At 37.7% G+C, this 14456-nt stretch overlaps 1 protein-coding gene across 1 annotated transcript in view; it reads right to left on the bottom strand.

Moving 5' to 3' along the window:
* LOC114654185 (serine incorporator 5-like) overlaps positions 1-14456 on the bottom strand; it is a 58511-nt gene that overhangs the window by 4248 nt on the left and 39807 nt on the right. The window contains exons 7-9 of the mRNA XM_028804591.2: positions 11542-11625; positions 2358-2393; positions 1715-1750 (exon numbers count right to left, since the gene is read on the bottom strand). Of these exons, the coding sequence (XP_028660424.2) occupies positions 1715-1750; positions 2358-2393; positions 11542-11625 (156 nt within the window). The remainder of the gene's footprint in view (positions 1-1714; positions 1751-2357; positions 2394-11541; positions 11626-14456) is intronic.

Raw genomic sequence — 14456 nt, 5'->3', positions numbered from 1 at the left:
AAGGCTCCGAACGGGTATGGGTGTGTGTGAGCATGTGCCACTCCAAGGTTGATTGGGCTCCTTGAAGGATCGCGCACTCATGTGCAATAAATCTATATATACATATACATTCATATATACAGTAATCCCTCCTCCATCGCGGGGGTTGCGTTCCAGAGCCACCTGCGAAATAAGAAAATCCGCGAAGTAGAAACCATATGTTCATGTGGTTATTTTTATATATTTTAAGCCCTTATAAACTCTCCCACACTATTATAAACATTTCACGCACAATTATACAGCATAAACCCTTTGTATTCTCTTAGATATTAGGTAAGATTCGTTGAAATTATGTATGTAGACACAGTTTACATACAGTAAAACCTAAATATTATTTTAAAGATATCGAGCGTCTCCTATATCACATATGTGACAGACAGGCCACCATCAATAAATACATACAATGCAAGAAAAATTGTATACAATAAAATGTGTGTACAGTGACACTAAACTATGTACATGTAATAAGTATTGTACGTAAATAATTAATTATGGTTACTCACCAACAATGACACGATGACTTGTCCGATAATGATGAGTTTAATTTTACTGCACAACAAAGGATAGCGTTACAGCTCTTCTAAAGGAGCCTCTTCAGGCGACTGTTTAGCAGCACCGTTGTTCTTCTTCCATCACTCTTCAATCCAAATCCCTAAAGCAGGTTCCATCCAGACTACTGCCTTACAACGTCCACTTGCAACTCATTTTGCGCCCTGGTTAAAAGACACTGCGGCTGTAGATCTTATATGCTTTTCCTCCTTTTTAAATAAAAAGAATCGTGGACTCATTTATGCTGTAATGGTGTCCTGCAGCGGTGTAGCTGTTTCCTTCCTTCAACATATCCAAAACCTTTACCTTTTCAGCAATCATTTGCATCTTCTGTTGGCGCTTGTGCACGTTAATTCTGAATGAGTGAGATTAGTACTTCCTGGTTAATGCAGCACTCCGTCGCTTAGCCAATCAGCAGCACACAGGAACTTAACCGCATGCTCTGATTGGGTAGCTTCTCAGCCATCCACCAATAGTGTCCCTTGTTTCAATTCAAATGCGTCCCTTGTTTCAATTCAAATGGGCAAATCAACTGAGGAAGCACACGTACTGTAGACCGCAGACATCCACGAAGCAGTGAAAAATCCGCGATATATATTCACATATGCTTACATTTAAAATCCGCGATGGAGTGAAGCCGCGAAAGATGAAGCGCGATATAGCGAGGGATCACTGTAATGTAGTTTGATTGGATGTCTGGCTTGTGAGGCTAGCATTTTTTCTTTTAAAATGATTAGTATAATGTACATAAAAATGAAGAATCTATCAGATGCTAAGGTCTTCTTACTCAGCACACCTGTTCAGCTTTGTAATTACTCCCTTCAATTAAAATCATTGTCCATTCTTAACAAGCATACACTTTAAATCTTGAGAGACTGTTCTTTTAGGACTAACGTTTCATTATTTATCTAAGTGTGTGAAGATTTTACTGCCCCTTGGTAGTTGTAAATGACACTGCATTCCTGACCCACATATTTACCTAAAGACTTTGACATTCTCCTCTAATCTCCATCTATTTAGTTTGATGTGCCTTGGGCAGGAGTTCTCCCAAAGCAAATCTTTGGTATAATGAGATTTCTGTTTTTTTTTGTTTTTAATTCAGAAAGACAAAAAAGATATCACTTACATTTCTCCCACGTCTTATGTAGATTTGATGCGTAGTCTATTAAAACATAAATAACAATATTTAAGTTCAAGTTCAGTTTTTCTTATGTGAAAATTGCACAATGAAATTCTTAAATGGTTTCTGGTTTCCTCTTGTCTTTAAATCTTTTATTAACTAAGAGTTGCTGTTTTTCAGTGCAACAGAGGACCATTATTGCCCACAATGTGCACATTATCAAGAACACACGCCACCACTTTGCTTGTGTGTCCCTGTTACTCCACAGCAGCAGTTGTCTGCCTGGCTGAAAAATTTGTGCCTGTAGTACCACCAGTTTCACCTACCAGTCTTCATCTCTGTAGTGACACATTATTGTGACACTCTGGGTTGTTAGTACGGTGCAGAAGTCAACTATGAGTTCAAGCTTATTGGCTGTGACTAGTTGGATTTTCAATTAAATATTTGTCTACATGGATAGTGGCAGTGGAGGAAAATCACAATATGCAGAGTCATTCCACTGAGTACCTAGTGAGGCTCCAAGAGCCTCAACTCTGTTTTGTTCCTGGAAGTGCCTGGGACTGGAGCTAGCCAGAAGCAAATCTTTGGTATAACATGGCTTCTATTTCCATTTTTTTTGATTCAGAAAGACAAAAAAGAGAGTGCTTACCTTTCTGTGAGACATCAGGTTCTTTTATTGTGATGCCTACAAATAAAAAAAAATGACAATATTTAAGTTCAAGCTGAACTTTTTTTCATATGTGTGTACCATCTTCCACAATTTTGAAGTCACTAATTGCTTTGAATTGTCTATCATCACCTGGAAAATCCAGGAACAGCCTTGTAGCAGCTGTGTAGTCCTTCCTGTTCACATGATTACATTTTGGCCAGTTAAATTTAGTATATTGAACCAGATTGGGAGAAGTGTAGAAGAGTCAGGTTAATTTATTCACTGCCTCAGATATTGAGCATTCACTTTGTCTATCATGGACACATGTTGAATGCCAGCCTATTTTTCATTTTGCAAACCATTTACTGCACTATTTCGAAGGACTTCTTTATTTTGTGTTTTCCTTATTGACTTAAATTTACAACATTCTCTTACCTGCTTAAATAATTGCATGGTTATACGAGGGCACGGCCTCTGCCTACTGCAATAGACATAAGACAGTAAACAGTCAACCTCGCACAGGGTGCCAGTCCATTGCAGGACCCAGTGATACACACCTACACTGGTGTGAATTTGGAATAGCCAATCAACCTCATCTTTACACCTTTGGGGATGTGGAAGAAAAACCTGGAGTTTATTTAGAGTACCATACCATCCATGCAAACATGAAGTGGACATGTATACTCCCCACAAAAAACAACTAGGCACAGGATATTCAATGTTGCAGGAAATGTAAGAAGCACAAAGAAGGAACCATTTTGGGATGGGAAAGTTCATCACTCGTTAAGCTTTCTCACTCTGGTCCAAATTGAAATTGTTAGTAAACTCTGCAAGTCTTTTCAATATGAGAGGAAACTGGAACATCTAAACAAAGAAATAAGGGAGAATGTGCAGACTCCACTTTAACAATGACCTGGCCACACTACTTTTACTTAAAATTACAAAATGTCCTCAAACATTAAGAAGAAGAGTCTCTCTGACTATACAGTCAATTTTGTAAGCTGGAATGTCAAAGGTTTCAACCATGATCTAAAGAGAAAAATTGCATTCTCCTACCTAACAGGCCTAAATGCTAAGGTAACATTTTTACAGAAGACTCGCTTAAGAAATAAGGACCAGTTTTGTTAGCATAGAGATTGGAACAGTTAAGTTTTTCATTTCAGCTGAACAAAGAAAACCAGATGCATGGGAATCTTAATACATAAAACATTTCATTTGTAACACCAATCATAGTATCTGAACCGGAAGGGCGCTATTCCATGATGATGGGTAATTTATACATAATTTATTCATGCATAATTTTAATATTTATGCACCTAATGTAGACAAATTAAGAATTTTTATCCAAAATGTATTTGCATCAATTTCCAATATGAACTCTCATTAAATTATAATGGCTGTAGATTTTAATTGTGTTTTAAATCCAGACTTGGATAGATCATCAACTACAGTGATGATAACATCTGATACAACAAACACAATCATAGTTTGCAATGGATCATAAGTTATCAGACCCATGGAGATTCTTAAATCTAAATTCAAGAGAAAATTCCTTCTTCTCAGCAGCTAGGTCATAGTTACTCAAGATTATTTCTTCACCGATGATTATTTATTACTCACTATTAAATCTTCTAGTCATGACATGATGCTATTGTTAACTGTGATTATGTACCTCTGATTTTGGAGCTTGAACAACAATGCCCTATACACTCATTTTGTAGCTGGCATCTTAACCCCCTATCATTAGCAGATGTGAACTTTACAGAGTTCATCTCCAAACAAACTGGTTATTTTTTAGATACTAAGGCATCTGCAACTGTTTCTTCAGGAATTCTTTGGGAAACGCTGATGGTGTTTTTAAGGACAGATGATTTTACCTCTTTCCCATAGAAATTAGGATTTTACAAATACCACAGCTGGACAAACCTGACAATCTCAAAACTATTGGATGCTATAAACTCACTCAAAAGTGGGAAACTACAGTCCCTGTTGATTACCCAGTGGAATTTTATGAAATCATTTTCAACTAAGTTAGCTCCACTATTATTAGCAACATTTATAGAAGCTAGAGACAACAAAATTCTACTTTAAACTTTTCACCAAACATTAATTACCATTCTTCCAAATAAAACTAAGGACTTACAATCTGCAAAATACAGATCAATTTCACTTCTGAATAATGATGGTAAGATACTTTCTAAAGTTTTAGCTAGAAGGATTGAGAAAGTGCTTCCTTCTATAATAAAGACCAAACCGGATTTATTAAAAGCACACACTTTAAACCTTTGGTGCCTGTTTAATGTAATATACTCACTCACAAAATCTAACACACAAGAGATCCTATTATCTTTGGATGCAGAAAATGCAAAGAATCTGACTACTTATTCACCACATTGCACAAATTTGGGTTTGGCCAAACATACGTGAAAGGATAAAACTACTTTATACCAGTCCAGACGCCTCAGTCTGTATTAACAACATAATCTCAAACTACTTCAAACTAGAACGTGGTACTCGACAAAAGTGCCCTCTATCACCATTGTTTTTTGCAATCGCCATTGAACCAATGGCCATTCATTTTCACAATATATTAGAGATAAAGGAGATTATCAGAGAAGGACTCGAATAGAAACTTTCACTATATTCAGATGGCATGGAACTGTATATATCAGACCCACAAACATCTTTACCATGGGCCTTTAATGCACTAGCATAATTTCAAAAGATATCTGGACTCACAATTAATTTGAATAAAAGTGTGCTCTTTCCAGTGAACTCTATAGCCCACAATACTAGACTGGACATCTACCTGTTCATTTTATTACAACAGTTTAAATGTCATGGGGAAACATAAAAATCTTTTTTAACACAACTTTGCAATCAGCATGAAAAAACAAGATGTGAGCAGATGGTCTACCCTCCATCTCACAATCAGCAGAGGAAATCAATACTGTCAAGATGAACATCCTTCTCGATCTTCTTTATCTATTTCAGAGCAACCCTATATACATTAACAAATCATTCTGTAAGAGACTAGACTCAATTATAACCTCATTTATCTGGAATTCGAGATGACCACACTTTAAAAAGGCAACTCTACAAAGACCTAAAGCAGAAGGTGGCATGGCACTACCTAACTTTCAACTTTATTACTGGGTGGCAAATATACAAACTATTAAAGACCTGGAAATTTACAAAGCTGATAAATTTAGACAAGTCTGGTCTGAAATAGAAGTAAAATCTTGCAGTACTTAGTTATATTCCCTACTTTGTGCCCCAGTAAGTGCTAATTATCGTCAATATACCAATAACACAATAATACAATTGTCCACTAATCATTCAGAATATGGACCCAATGCAGGATGGACTTCAAGGAAAAGAAGCTTTTATGTGTCCTTCTAAACAGTAATCACCTTTTTCAACCATCTCAAAACTACACAATATTTAATATTTGGAAAAGATCTGGGATTAAAACACTTACAGAACAGTATATAAATAATGTTTCTTCATCTTATATACAATTACGCTTCAAATTTAACTTCCAAGCAACACAATTTTTCCACTACTTTCAAATTAGAGAGTTTGCTAAAATAAACCTATCCAATTTTCCACACCTCCCACCCATTTCTATTCCAGAAGGAATACTGATCCGTCTTGAAGACACAGATAGCATCTCAACAATACAGTGGGAAAGGATCTTTCAATTAATCCCTCAGGAAGGAGTGGGAGGCAGCCATGCATTGACTACACTCTAGCTCTATTTGTACAAAGTATTCAATAATTTGACTTAAATGAAATTCAACGCATTTTTCAAATTCCACTTAAATTGCAAATGTTGCAGTCTAGCTTCAGCCTCACTGGGCCACATGTTTTGGGAGTGCACCAAATTAACATCATTTTGCCCAAAACCCTTTGAATGTTTATCAGACAGCCTTGGTGTCACAACCACTCCTAACACATTAACACTTGTGTTTGGTGGACACCCAAATGGGTTTAAAGTGGAAAAGGACAAACTGACTATAATTGCCTTTACCTCACTATTAGCACATAGATTTATCTTGTTCAACTGGAAGAATCTCAACCCACCTTTTATAAGTCAGCAGGTGACTGATGTTCTATACTGTTTCACATTATCACTTAGAGGATATGGTCAAAACCTTTTCAAAATATAGCAAGATTTAATTAATAACATTTTAGATTAAGCCTTCATATCAGGGGAAATGGACATTTTCCCTTTTTTTTCCTAACTATTTTTGCCCATGCTCTTGGCTGTCCGGTCTTTCTCTTGGACGGGGGCTGAATTCTGTTTTGTCTTTTTTTCTGCTTTCCTTTATAAATTTTTGAGTTTTTTTCCCAGTCTGAATATTAAGTCATGTGTTGTATAAGTCCAACTTATTTATATTTAATGTTATTTTCTTCAAATAGAAATGTAAAAGTTGTAAAGTAAAAAGATCACTCCAGTTTATAAATATGTCATTAGTATTCTATATATGTTTTTCCTGCATGTACTGTAATGATACATGACTTAGCCATTTTATGAGAATCATGAAATGGCTTGCAGAATGTAAGGCTTAATTACTAATAGTATTAATTGAAAAGTAAGAAAAATTATGAGGAATGTTGCAAAGGTTTTTCAAAATGTGTTTATTATGATTTAATACTGTTCTGGAAAGGTTTATTGATTTTATGTTTATTGATTTTAAGTTTGATTAGGTTGTGGTTTACATATTGTAATTTGATTGTAAAGTTTAATCACACTCAATTAAAATACAGTATAATTTTATGCTCTTTTTAAACCTTTCTTTAAAAAGACAGAAATAAACAAATTCTGTATATAATCTATGTATAACTAACTTCTATTAATATATGTAGGCTGCTGTAACTCTATGATTGTCCCCTGGGATTAGTGAAATAATAAAAATAGCACTGTAAAGCACTGATTAGCATCCTGAGCTTGAAATCCATGCCCACTGTGGGGTTTGCACATTCTTCCCAAGTCTGCGTGGATTTTTGGAGTTTGCATTTCACATCCCAAAGATGAGTTCTAGTCAGGTATTTAAATTTTTTAGCATTATAATAGAAAGCAGATCCCCCTTTGACCATTTATGCATCTATAAGAGACCTGCTATGACTGCCTCAATGGTGGTTTCAGGTCTCCTCTCATCTTTAAATCTTTCACTGATGATGAGCCGCAGTCTTTGGGTGCAACAGGTGGCTATAATATTTGTGTGCTATCATGAACGCATTGTAATGTCAGCGCCTAGCGCTGCAATGGATGTATTCTTTGCTTTTTACATGGCTCTTTGAAGTGGCTTGCTATCCTTAAGAGGACTGCACCCCCTTTGCTGCACTATTTGGAAAAGCCATGCGACTTTGCAGGTTTGCCATTTATAAAGGTGCCCCGCCAACTTTGATGTAATGCCAGCTCATACTTGGGCATCTCATCCCTGGCTGATGTAACTTGTCAGTGCCATTACAATAAGCAACCTCTTTGCCTGTGTGTTCTTGCTTGTCAACAAAAGCAGTCAGGTTCTCAAGAAGATTGTGAGCTATCTGTCGGGATTAATAGTTTTGAGTCTGCAGCACCACCTTTTTTCACCTGCCAGTCTTTACCTCAATAGTGGACATTATTGTGAAATGCTGGGTTGTTAGCACAATCAGCTATGAAGGTCATCTTATTAGCTGTCACTAGCTGGGTTTTCAGCTCTTTTCAATAAAACATTTTTCTATATGGAAAGTGACAGTGGGGGAAACCACAACATATGGAGTAAACCCACACAGATATCCTAAAAAAAAACATGTAAACATGCTAGCTTAGTGTCTCAGGACTGTGTAACAGAAATACTAAACAGCGAGTCAATGTGCTGCCCTGTATTTGACTTACAGTACATGCCTCACGTTATTCATACATGGATCACTGATTTAAAATGTTAATCATGAGGTCACTTGCTGAAATATGTGACTATGCTTATCACAATGCCACAACACATAGATCAACCTAGATCCTGAAGATAATGGGAAAGCTTTAGTCAAGGAAAATGACACAAAAAGATTGTGATGGACACGGGCACCAGTGAGCCCCAATCCCCAACATAAACACATAACCACAGTGCCAGGTTCAAATAAAGGATGGTGTTTATTAACCAAAAATACCTCCAAAAGTAAGACAAGTACAAAGTACAAGTTTTTTTCTCCTCATTACCTATCCTTTCACTACCACACTGCCCTTCTCCAGTCAAGTGTTGCCTTCCTTCCTCCCAGCTCCTCTACAAGGCAGTGCGGTCCCTTTTATTTAGGACCTGAGAGTACTTCCTAAGTCAGGTGGAAGTCCAAAATAATAGGGAGTGAATCTCCCTGCAGCTCCCTCTTGTGGTGCTTCCAGACCACAGCAGGGCTGCGTCACTGGACTACAATTCCTAGCATACCCCACTGGTGTCCGAATAGGCACCGATATCCATGGCCTTCCTTTCTCCCAGCTCCTGGACAAGGCAGTGTGGTCCCTTTTATTTAGGAGTACTTCCTGTGCCAGTGCTTCCAGGTTAGGTAGAAGTCCAATATACTAGGGAGTGTACCTCCCTGCAGCGCCCTCTTATGGCGCTTCCAGACCCCAGCAGGACTGCGTTACTGGACTACAATTCCTAGCATACCCCACTGGTGTCCGAATAGGCACCGATATCCAGGGCTGATGCCATCTAATATCTAGAAGAATTAAATGGACCTCAGTCTTTTCCTGTCCTTCCTTATTTATACTGGCCAGGAATGGTGCCGTAAATATAACTGTGAGGGATGCTTGTCCATCTGCCTGGGCATTCTGTCCGGTTAAGGGAATTCTTCCTTTGGCTGGGATATTCGTCCATCCACTTGGAGAATCTCCTTCAGGTAAGGCCCCTTTCTCTTTCTCTGTCAGGGTGCCTTTCCATCTGGATAAGGAACCCTCCCCTCTTCTGGTGGGGATGCCTATCCATCCCATTTGGTACTTACAGGATTAAGGAAAAAATGTAAAAAACAAACACACACACACACAAACAGCCCAAAACACCTTTGACATTGAGATTTTGTGTACAAGTACTCACTAATTAGCCTAACCTTTATTTCTTTGAGTTGTACCAGAGCACCCTCAGATCACACATCATAGGTTTCATATCAAAGGAGCTGTTTGACCGTAGCGCCAAACACTGTATTGCCATTTATAGATAGAGTTTAATGTTAATATATAATTATCACACACATTTGTAACAAATACAATGGGGCACCACTTTTCTCTTTTGAGCTAGACTGACAAAAACTTGGTAAATGCAGGTACAGTCTGTATAAGAACCAAATTGTAAATGATTTACATAACATTATGATGATATGATGAATGGGGGGTAATTATGCTGTTCCATCATAGCTTCAGGAAGTGATTTTTTTGCTAGGAAGGCAGACAAGGTCTTAACTAGTGTGAGGAGAAGAATATGCAGAGGTTCTCTATCTCCAGAAAGTATCAGTACAAAGAAAATTCTTTTTTTTTAATTTTATTGATTTTATTTGAAGAAAACAACATTCCAGACAATCATGTCAAACTTAACAAATCACAATTCAACCCCCACCTGAGAGAAACAGAGGAGAGCCTACAACAAGAGCAAATCTTTAAAAAAAAAAAACAAAAAGAGTAGAATGTCCTTTTCCCCCCGATTTAAATGCTTATTTTAAGATTTGATTCATCAGATCTTGTCATATTTTAATAAAGTTTTCCACAAATCTTCTAAGCAGGAATTAAATTTTTTCCAGTTTCAAATACTATAGAATATCAGTTACCCCCTGACTTACAACAGGTGGGCTGAGATTCTTCCAGTTGAACAAGATAAGTCTACGTGCTAATAGTGTGGTATAAGCAATTACAATCAATATGTCCTTCTCCTCTTTAAGCCCATCTGGGAGTACAGTAAGCAGAGCTGTCAATGGGTTCGGAGTGATTGTGACATCAAGGCTGTCTGATAAGCAGTCAAAGATTTTATTCTAAAATGATGTTACTTTGGTGCATTCCCAACACACATGGCCCAGTGAGGCTGGAGCTCGATTGCAACATTCACAGGTTGGATCTTGCCCTGGATACATTTTGGAACAATTTTAAATTAAATAAATGTCCTTGAGTACCATGAAAATTCTCAACGTACGAACGCTGAATTGCTATAATTAGGTGTGAAGTAAATACACGCCGTATTAATTTAAATAGAATTGCAAAACAACACAAAATGCACTCAGGTCTGATAAGAAAAAAAATCCATAATTAGTGATGAGTGAAATGATTCCCTCAAAATTGAGTCTGCAGCAAAATTTCATGCTTTGCTTTGTAAAAAAAAATGGTTTCATTTCCAGCAAAATTTGTGTTATTAACACAACAAATAAGATGTTTGATCCTATCTGAAAACATTTACATGCTTAAATTTCTCATGTGGCTGCCTGCCTATCATTTAGCATTTTAAAAAGATCATTAGAAAAAAAAATTCACCGAAATTACATAGAGACGTTTTGTTGAGACTCCACATGTGTTCTAGTAGTACAATGCCCAACTATTCCAATATCAATCTTGATGTTCATTATCCTAAAGATGCTTCATAGACAGAAAAGAAGCATAAAGCTCCATGTTACTTCGAGAGTACTGTACATATGCTCAGCCTCTTCTGCAGGAATCAAGAAACAGGAAAAGGTGCTTCCTATGTAAACTATGACAGCCGCAGAACGGGGTGAGGAAGCTTCTTGTATAGTGAGATTCTTCTGTGGACAGTAATGTACATGGTTGGGTGTAATGGTGCATCTGTGTTGAGAAACTATACAGCATTTAACACTTTTAAAAATGGTACTGCACTGCTCCATGGTGATATGACCAAGAGGCATATATAGAATTGATTTTCCTGGTGTATACAGATTACATGCGCAACATAAGGAAACAATAAAGTGTGGACAAGGCTCCTTGTTTTCCACTTCAAAAAACCTTTAAATATCTCCAAAAAACTACTTTTTAGTGTCTTTTGTGTTTCACAATTGCCAAAACACCTATGAAACGAACCATATGCTAATCTAAACTTGCTTGTTTTGGTCATCCCAGTCCACAATACATAGAAAATAAACACATTAAAATATACAAGAATGGTGAAGGAGTTGCTGCTCTTTTCACTACTTCAGTGGAAAAACTGGTACTCACCGTGACTCTGAATTGAAGAAAATGTGAGGTAGAAAATATATGCACATATTGTTCCTAACTGCAATGGATTTGACTGTGGACTCCCTAAAATTAAAAAGGAGAACAACAAATTTCACCAAAGGTAAGTTGCTATTGGCCATATTAAATTAAACAGACATAAGAAAATGCATATGATATGGAAGCCTAACGTCATCCTTTTATTAAGGTTCTAGTGTTTATAAAGATGTTGTCATTTTTGTAACTCTGCTTCACTCATTCCCAAAATTAAATTTTACATGCTGGCTACCCAAATTATTACCCCTTACTTGCTTTATTAAATGGATCAGGAGATGGAATGAGAACCTAAGATGATACTGGGGGATCAGAAAGTCAGTAACAGCTAGATGGATGCATAATCAAAATTATAAATCAGAAATCAAAACCAAATTGCTAATCAGATTCATGGTCATATATTTATGCTAAATTTGTAACCTTTAAATTCAGAACAGCGCACTTTTTTTCTAAGAGTCCTTAATCATGGATGCTGTGAAGCACACGGCAAAGACTGTTAAAAACTCACGCCAATGAAGCAATGTGGCACGACTCCGGAGCCGCACCCTCAGCAACCATGCATACCATCATAGTAATGAGACCACAAAAGGCACCTGTTACCATAATGGTACCATTGCCATTATCATTTGGTGCCCATGAAAAACAACATGTAGTCACAGAAAAGCAAAAAAGTTAACGCTAAAATCTATTAAAAAATGTCTAGACACAATAATTTACAAAAACAACATACACAGTGAATCTTTGATTTCAAACCATTTGAAGATACCAAATAATCACAAAATACAAGATGTATTCAATCAAAAAATATAAATATATGAATTGTAACATGTACCACAGTACATTATGTCAGTAGTGGGTCATCAAGCCAGCAAGAACTTCTCTGCTGGCTTAAACATAAGTCAAAAATCACTGACTTATGTTTTATTATTTTTTCATAATATATTTTTCTATGAATATGTATTAAATAATTCCCAATAGTCTATTCTGTTCTTTTCATAGCTTTTCTCGTGGTTGCGCTGCTTCCAGTAGTGTATGTTTTATCCAATCATATTTCAGCCATCATGTGCTGCCAGGGTTAAAGAAATCTGAGCGGGTACCTGTAGCTTAAAAAAGATGGCAATGAAACTGTTGCTTTAACCAATCAGATTTCGAGTTGGGGACACTGGGGCCATCTAGCAGGCATACGATAATGTGAGCATTTTTCATGTCCCGTGATTAGATGGTCAGAAAGCGATCTGTAGTAACCTGCTCACACTAAAACATATTTGTGTAGATTTAATAGCTGTTTTTTCAACCCACAATGGCTGACAAAGGATGTTTAGTAGTAACTATCCCCGTGTCTAGTACTTCTGTCGAGCGGACATTCTCAGCCCTAAAGCGAATTAAAACTTATGCCAGAAATACGAACGGACAGACTCGACTTTCAGCATTAGCCGACATGGCAATCAAAAAGTAATTATTGTTGGAACTGAAACACACAGATAACCTGTACAACAGAGAGATTGAACTGTTCTTGAGGAAAGGAAGGAGGATGGATTTTGTGTACAAATAATTTGTATTTTTGGTGAGTACAATGCATTTTATTTATATTTTTGTAATTTTATTATGTTGATATTGATGCTGCTGCTACAGGTGATGTACAGTGCATCCGGAAAGTATTCACAGCGCATCACTTTTTCTACATTTTGTTATGTTACAGCCTTATTCCAAAATGGATTAAATTCACTTTTTCCTCAGAATTCTACACACAACACCCCATAATGACAATGTGAAAAAAGTTTACTTTTGCAAATTTATTAAAAATGAAAGAACTGAGAAATCCCATGTACATAAGTATTCACAGCCTTTGCTCAATACTTTGTCGATGCACCTTTGGCAGCAATTACAGCCTCAAGTCTTGTTGAATATGATGCCACAAGCTTGGCACACCTATCCTTGGCCAGTTTCGCCCATTCCTCTTTGCAGCACCTCTCAAGCTCCATCAGGTTGGATGAGAAGCATTGGTGCACAGTCATTTTAAGATCTCTCCAGAGATGTTCAATCGGATTCAAGTCTGGGTTCTGGCTGGGCCACTCAAGGACATTCACAGAGTTGTCCTGAAGCCACTCCTTTGATATCTTGGCTGTGTGCTTAGGGTCGTTGCCCTGCTGAAAGATGTTCTGTCACCCCAGTCTGAAGTCAAGAGCACACTGGAGCAGGTTTTCATCCAGGATGTCTCTGTACATTGCTGTAGTCATCTTTCCCTTTATCCTGACTAGTCTCCCAGTTCCTGCCACTGAAAAACATCCCCACAGCACGATGCTGCCAGCACCATGCTTCACTGTAGGGATGGTGCCAGGTTTCCTCCAAACGTGACGCCTGGCATTCACACCAAAGAGTTCAATCTTTGTCTCATCAGACCAGAGAATTTTCTTTCTCATGGTCTGAGAGTCCTTCAGGTGCCTTTTGGCAAACTCCAGGCGGGCTGCCATGTGCCTTTTACTAAGGAGTGGCTTCCGTCTGGCCACTCTACCATACAGGCCTGAGTGGTGGATTGCTACAGAGATGGTTGTCCTTCTGGAAGGTTCTCCTCTCTCCACAGAGGACATCTGGAGCTCTGACAGAGTGAACATCGGGCTCTTGGTCACCTCCCTGACTAAGGCCCTTCTCCCCTGATTGCTCAGTTTAGATGGCCGGCCAGCTCTAGGAAGAGTCCTGGTGGTTTCGAACTTCTTCCACTTACGGATGATGGAGGCCACTGTGCTCATTGGGACCTTCAAAGCAGCAGAAATTTTTCTGTAACCTTCCCCAGATTTGTGCCTCGAGACAATCCTGTCTCGGAGGTCTACAGACAATTCCTTTGACTTCATGCTTGGTTTGTGCTC

Source organism: Erpetoichthys calabaricus, chromosome 7 (assembly GCF_900747795.2).
Source record: "Erpetoichthys calabaricus chromosome 7, fErpCal1.3, whole genome shotgun sequence".
In the NCBI taxonomy this organism is placed as follows: Eukaryota; Metazoa; Chordata; class Cladistia; order Polypteriformes; family Polypteridae; genus Erpetoichthys; species Erpetoichthys calabaricus.
This window is presented reverse-complemented; position numbering and strand designations above follow the sequence as displayed.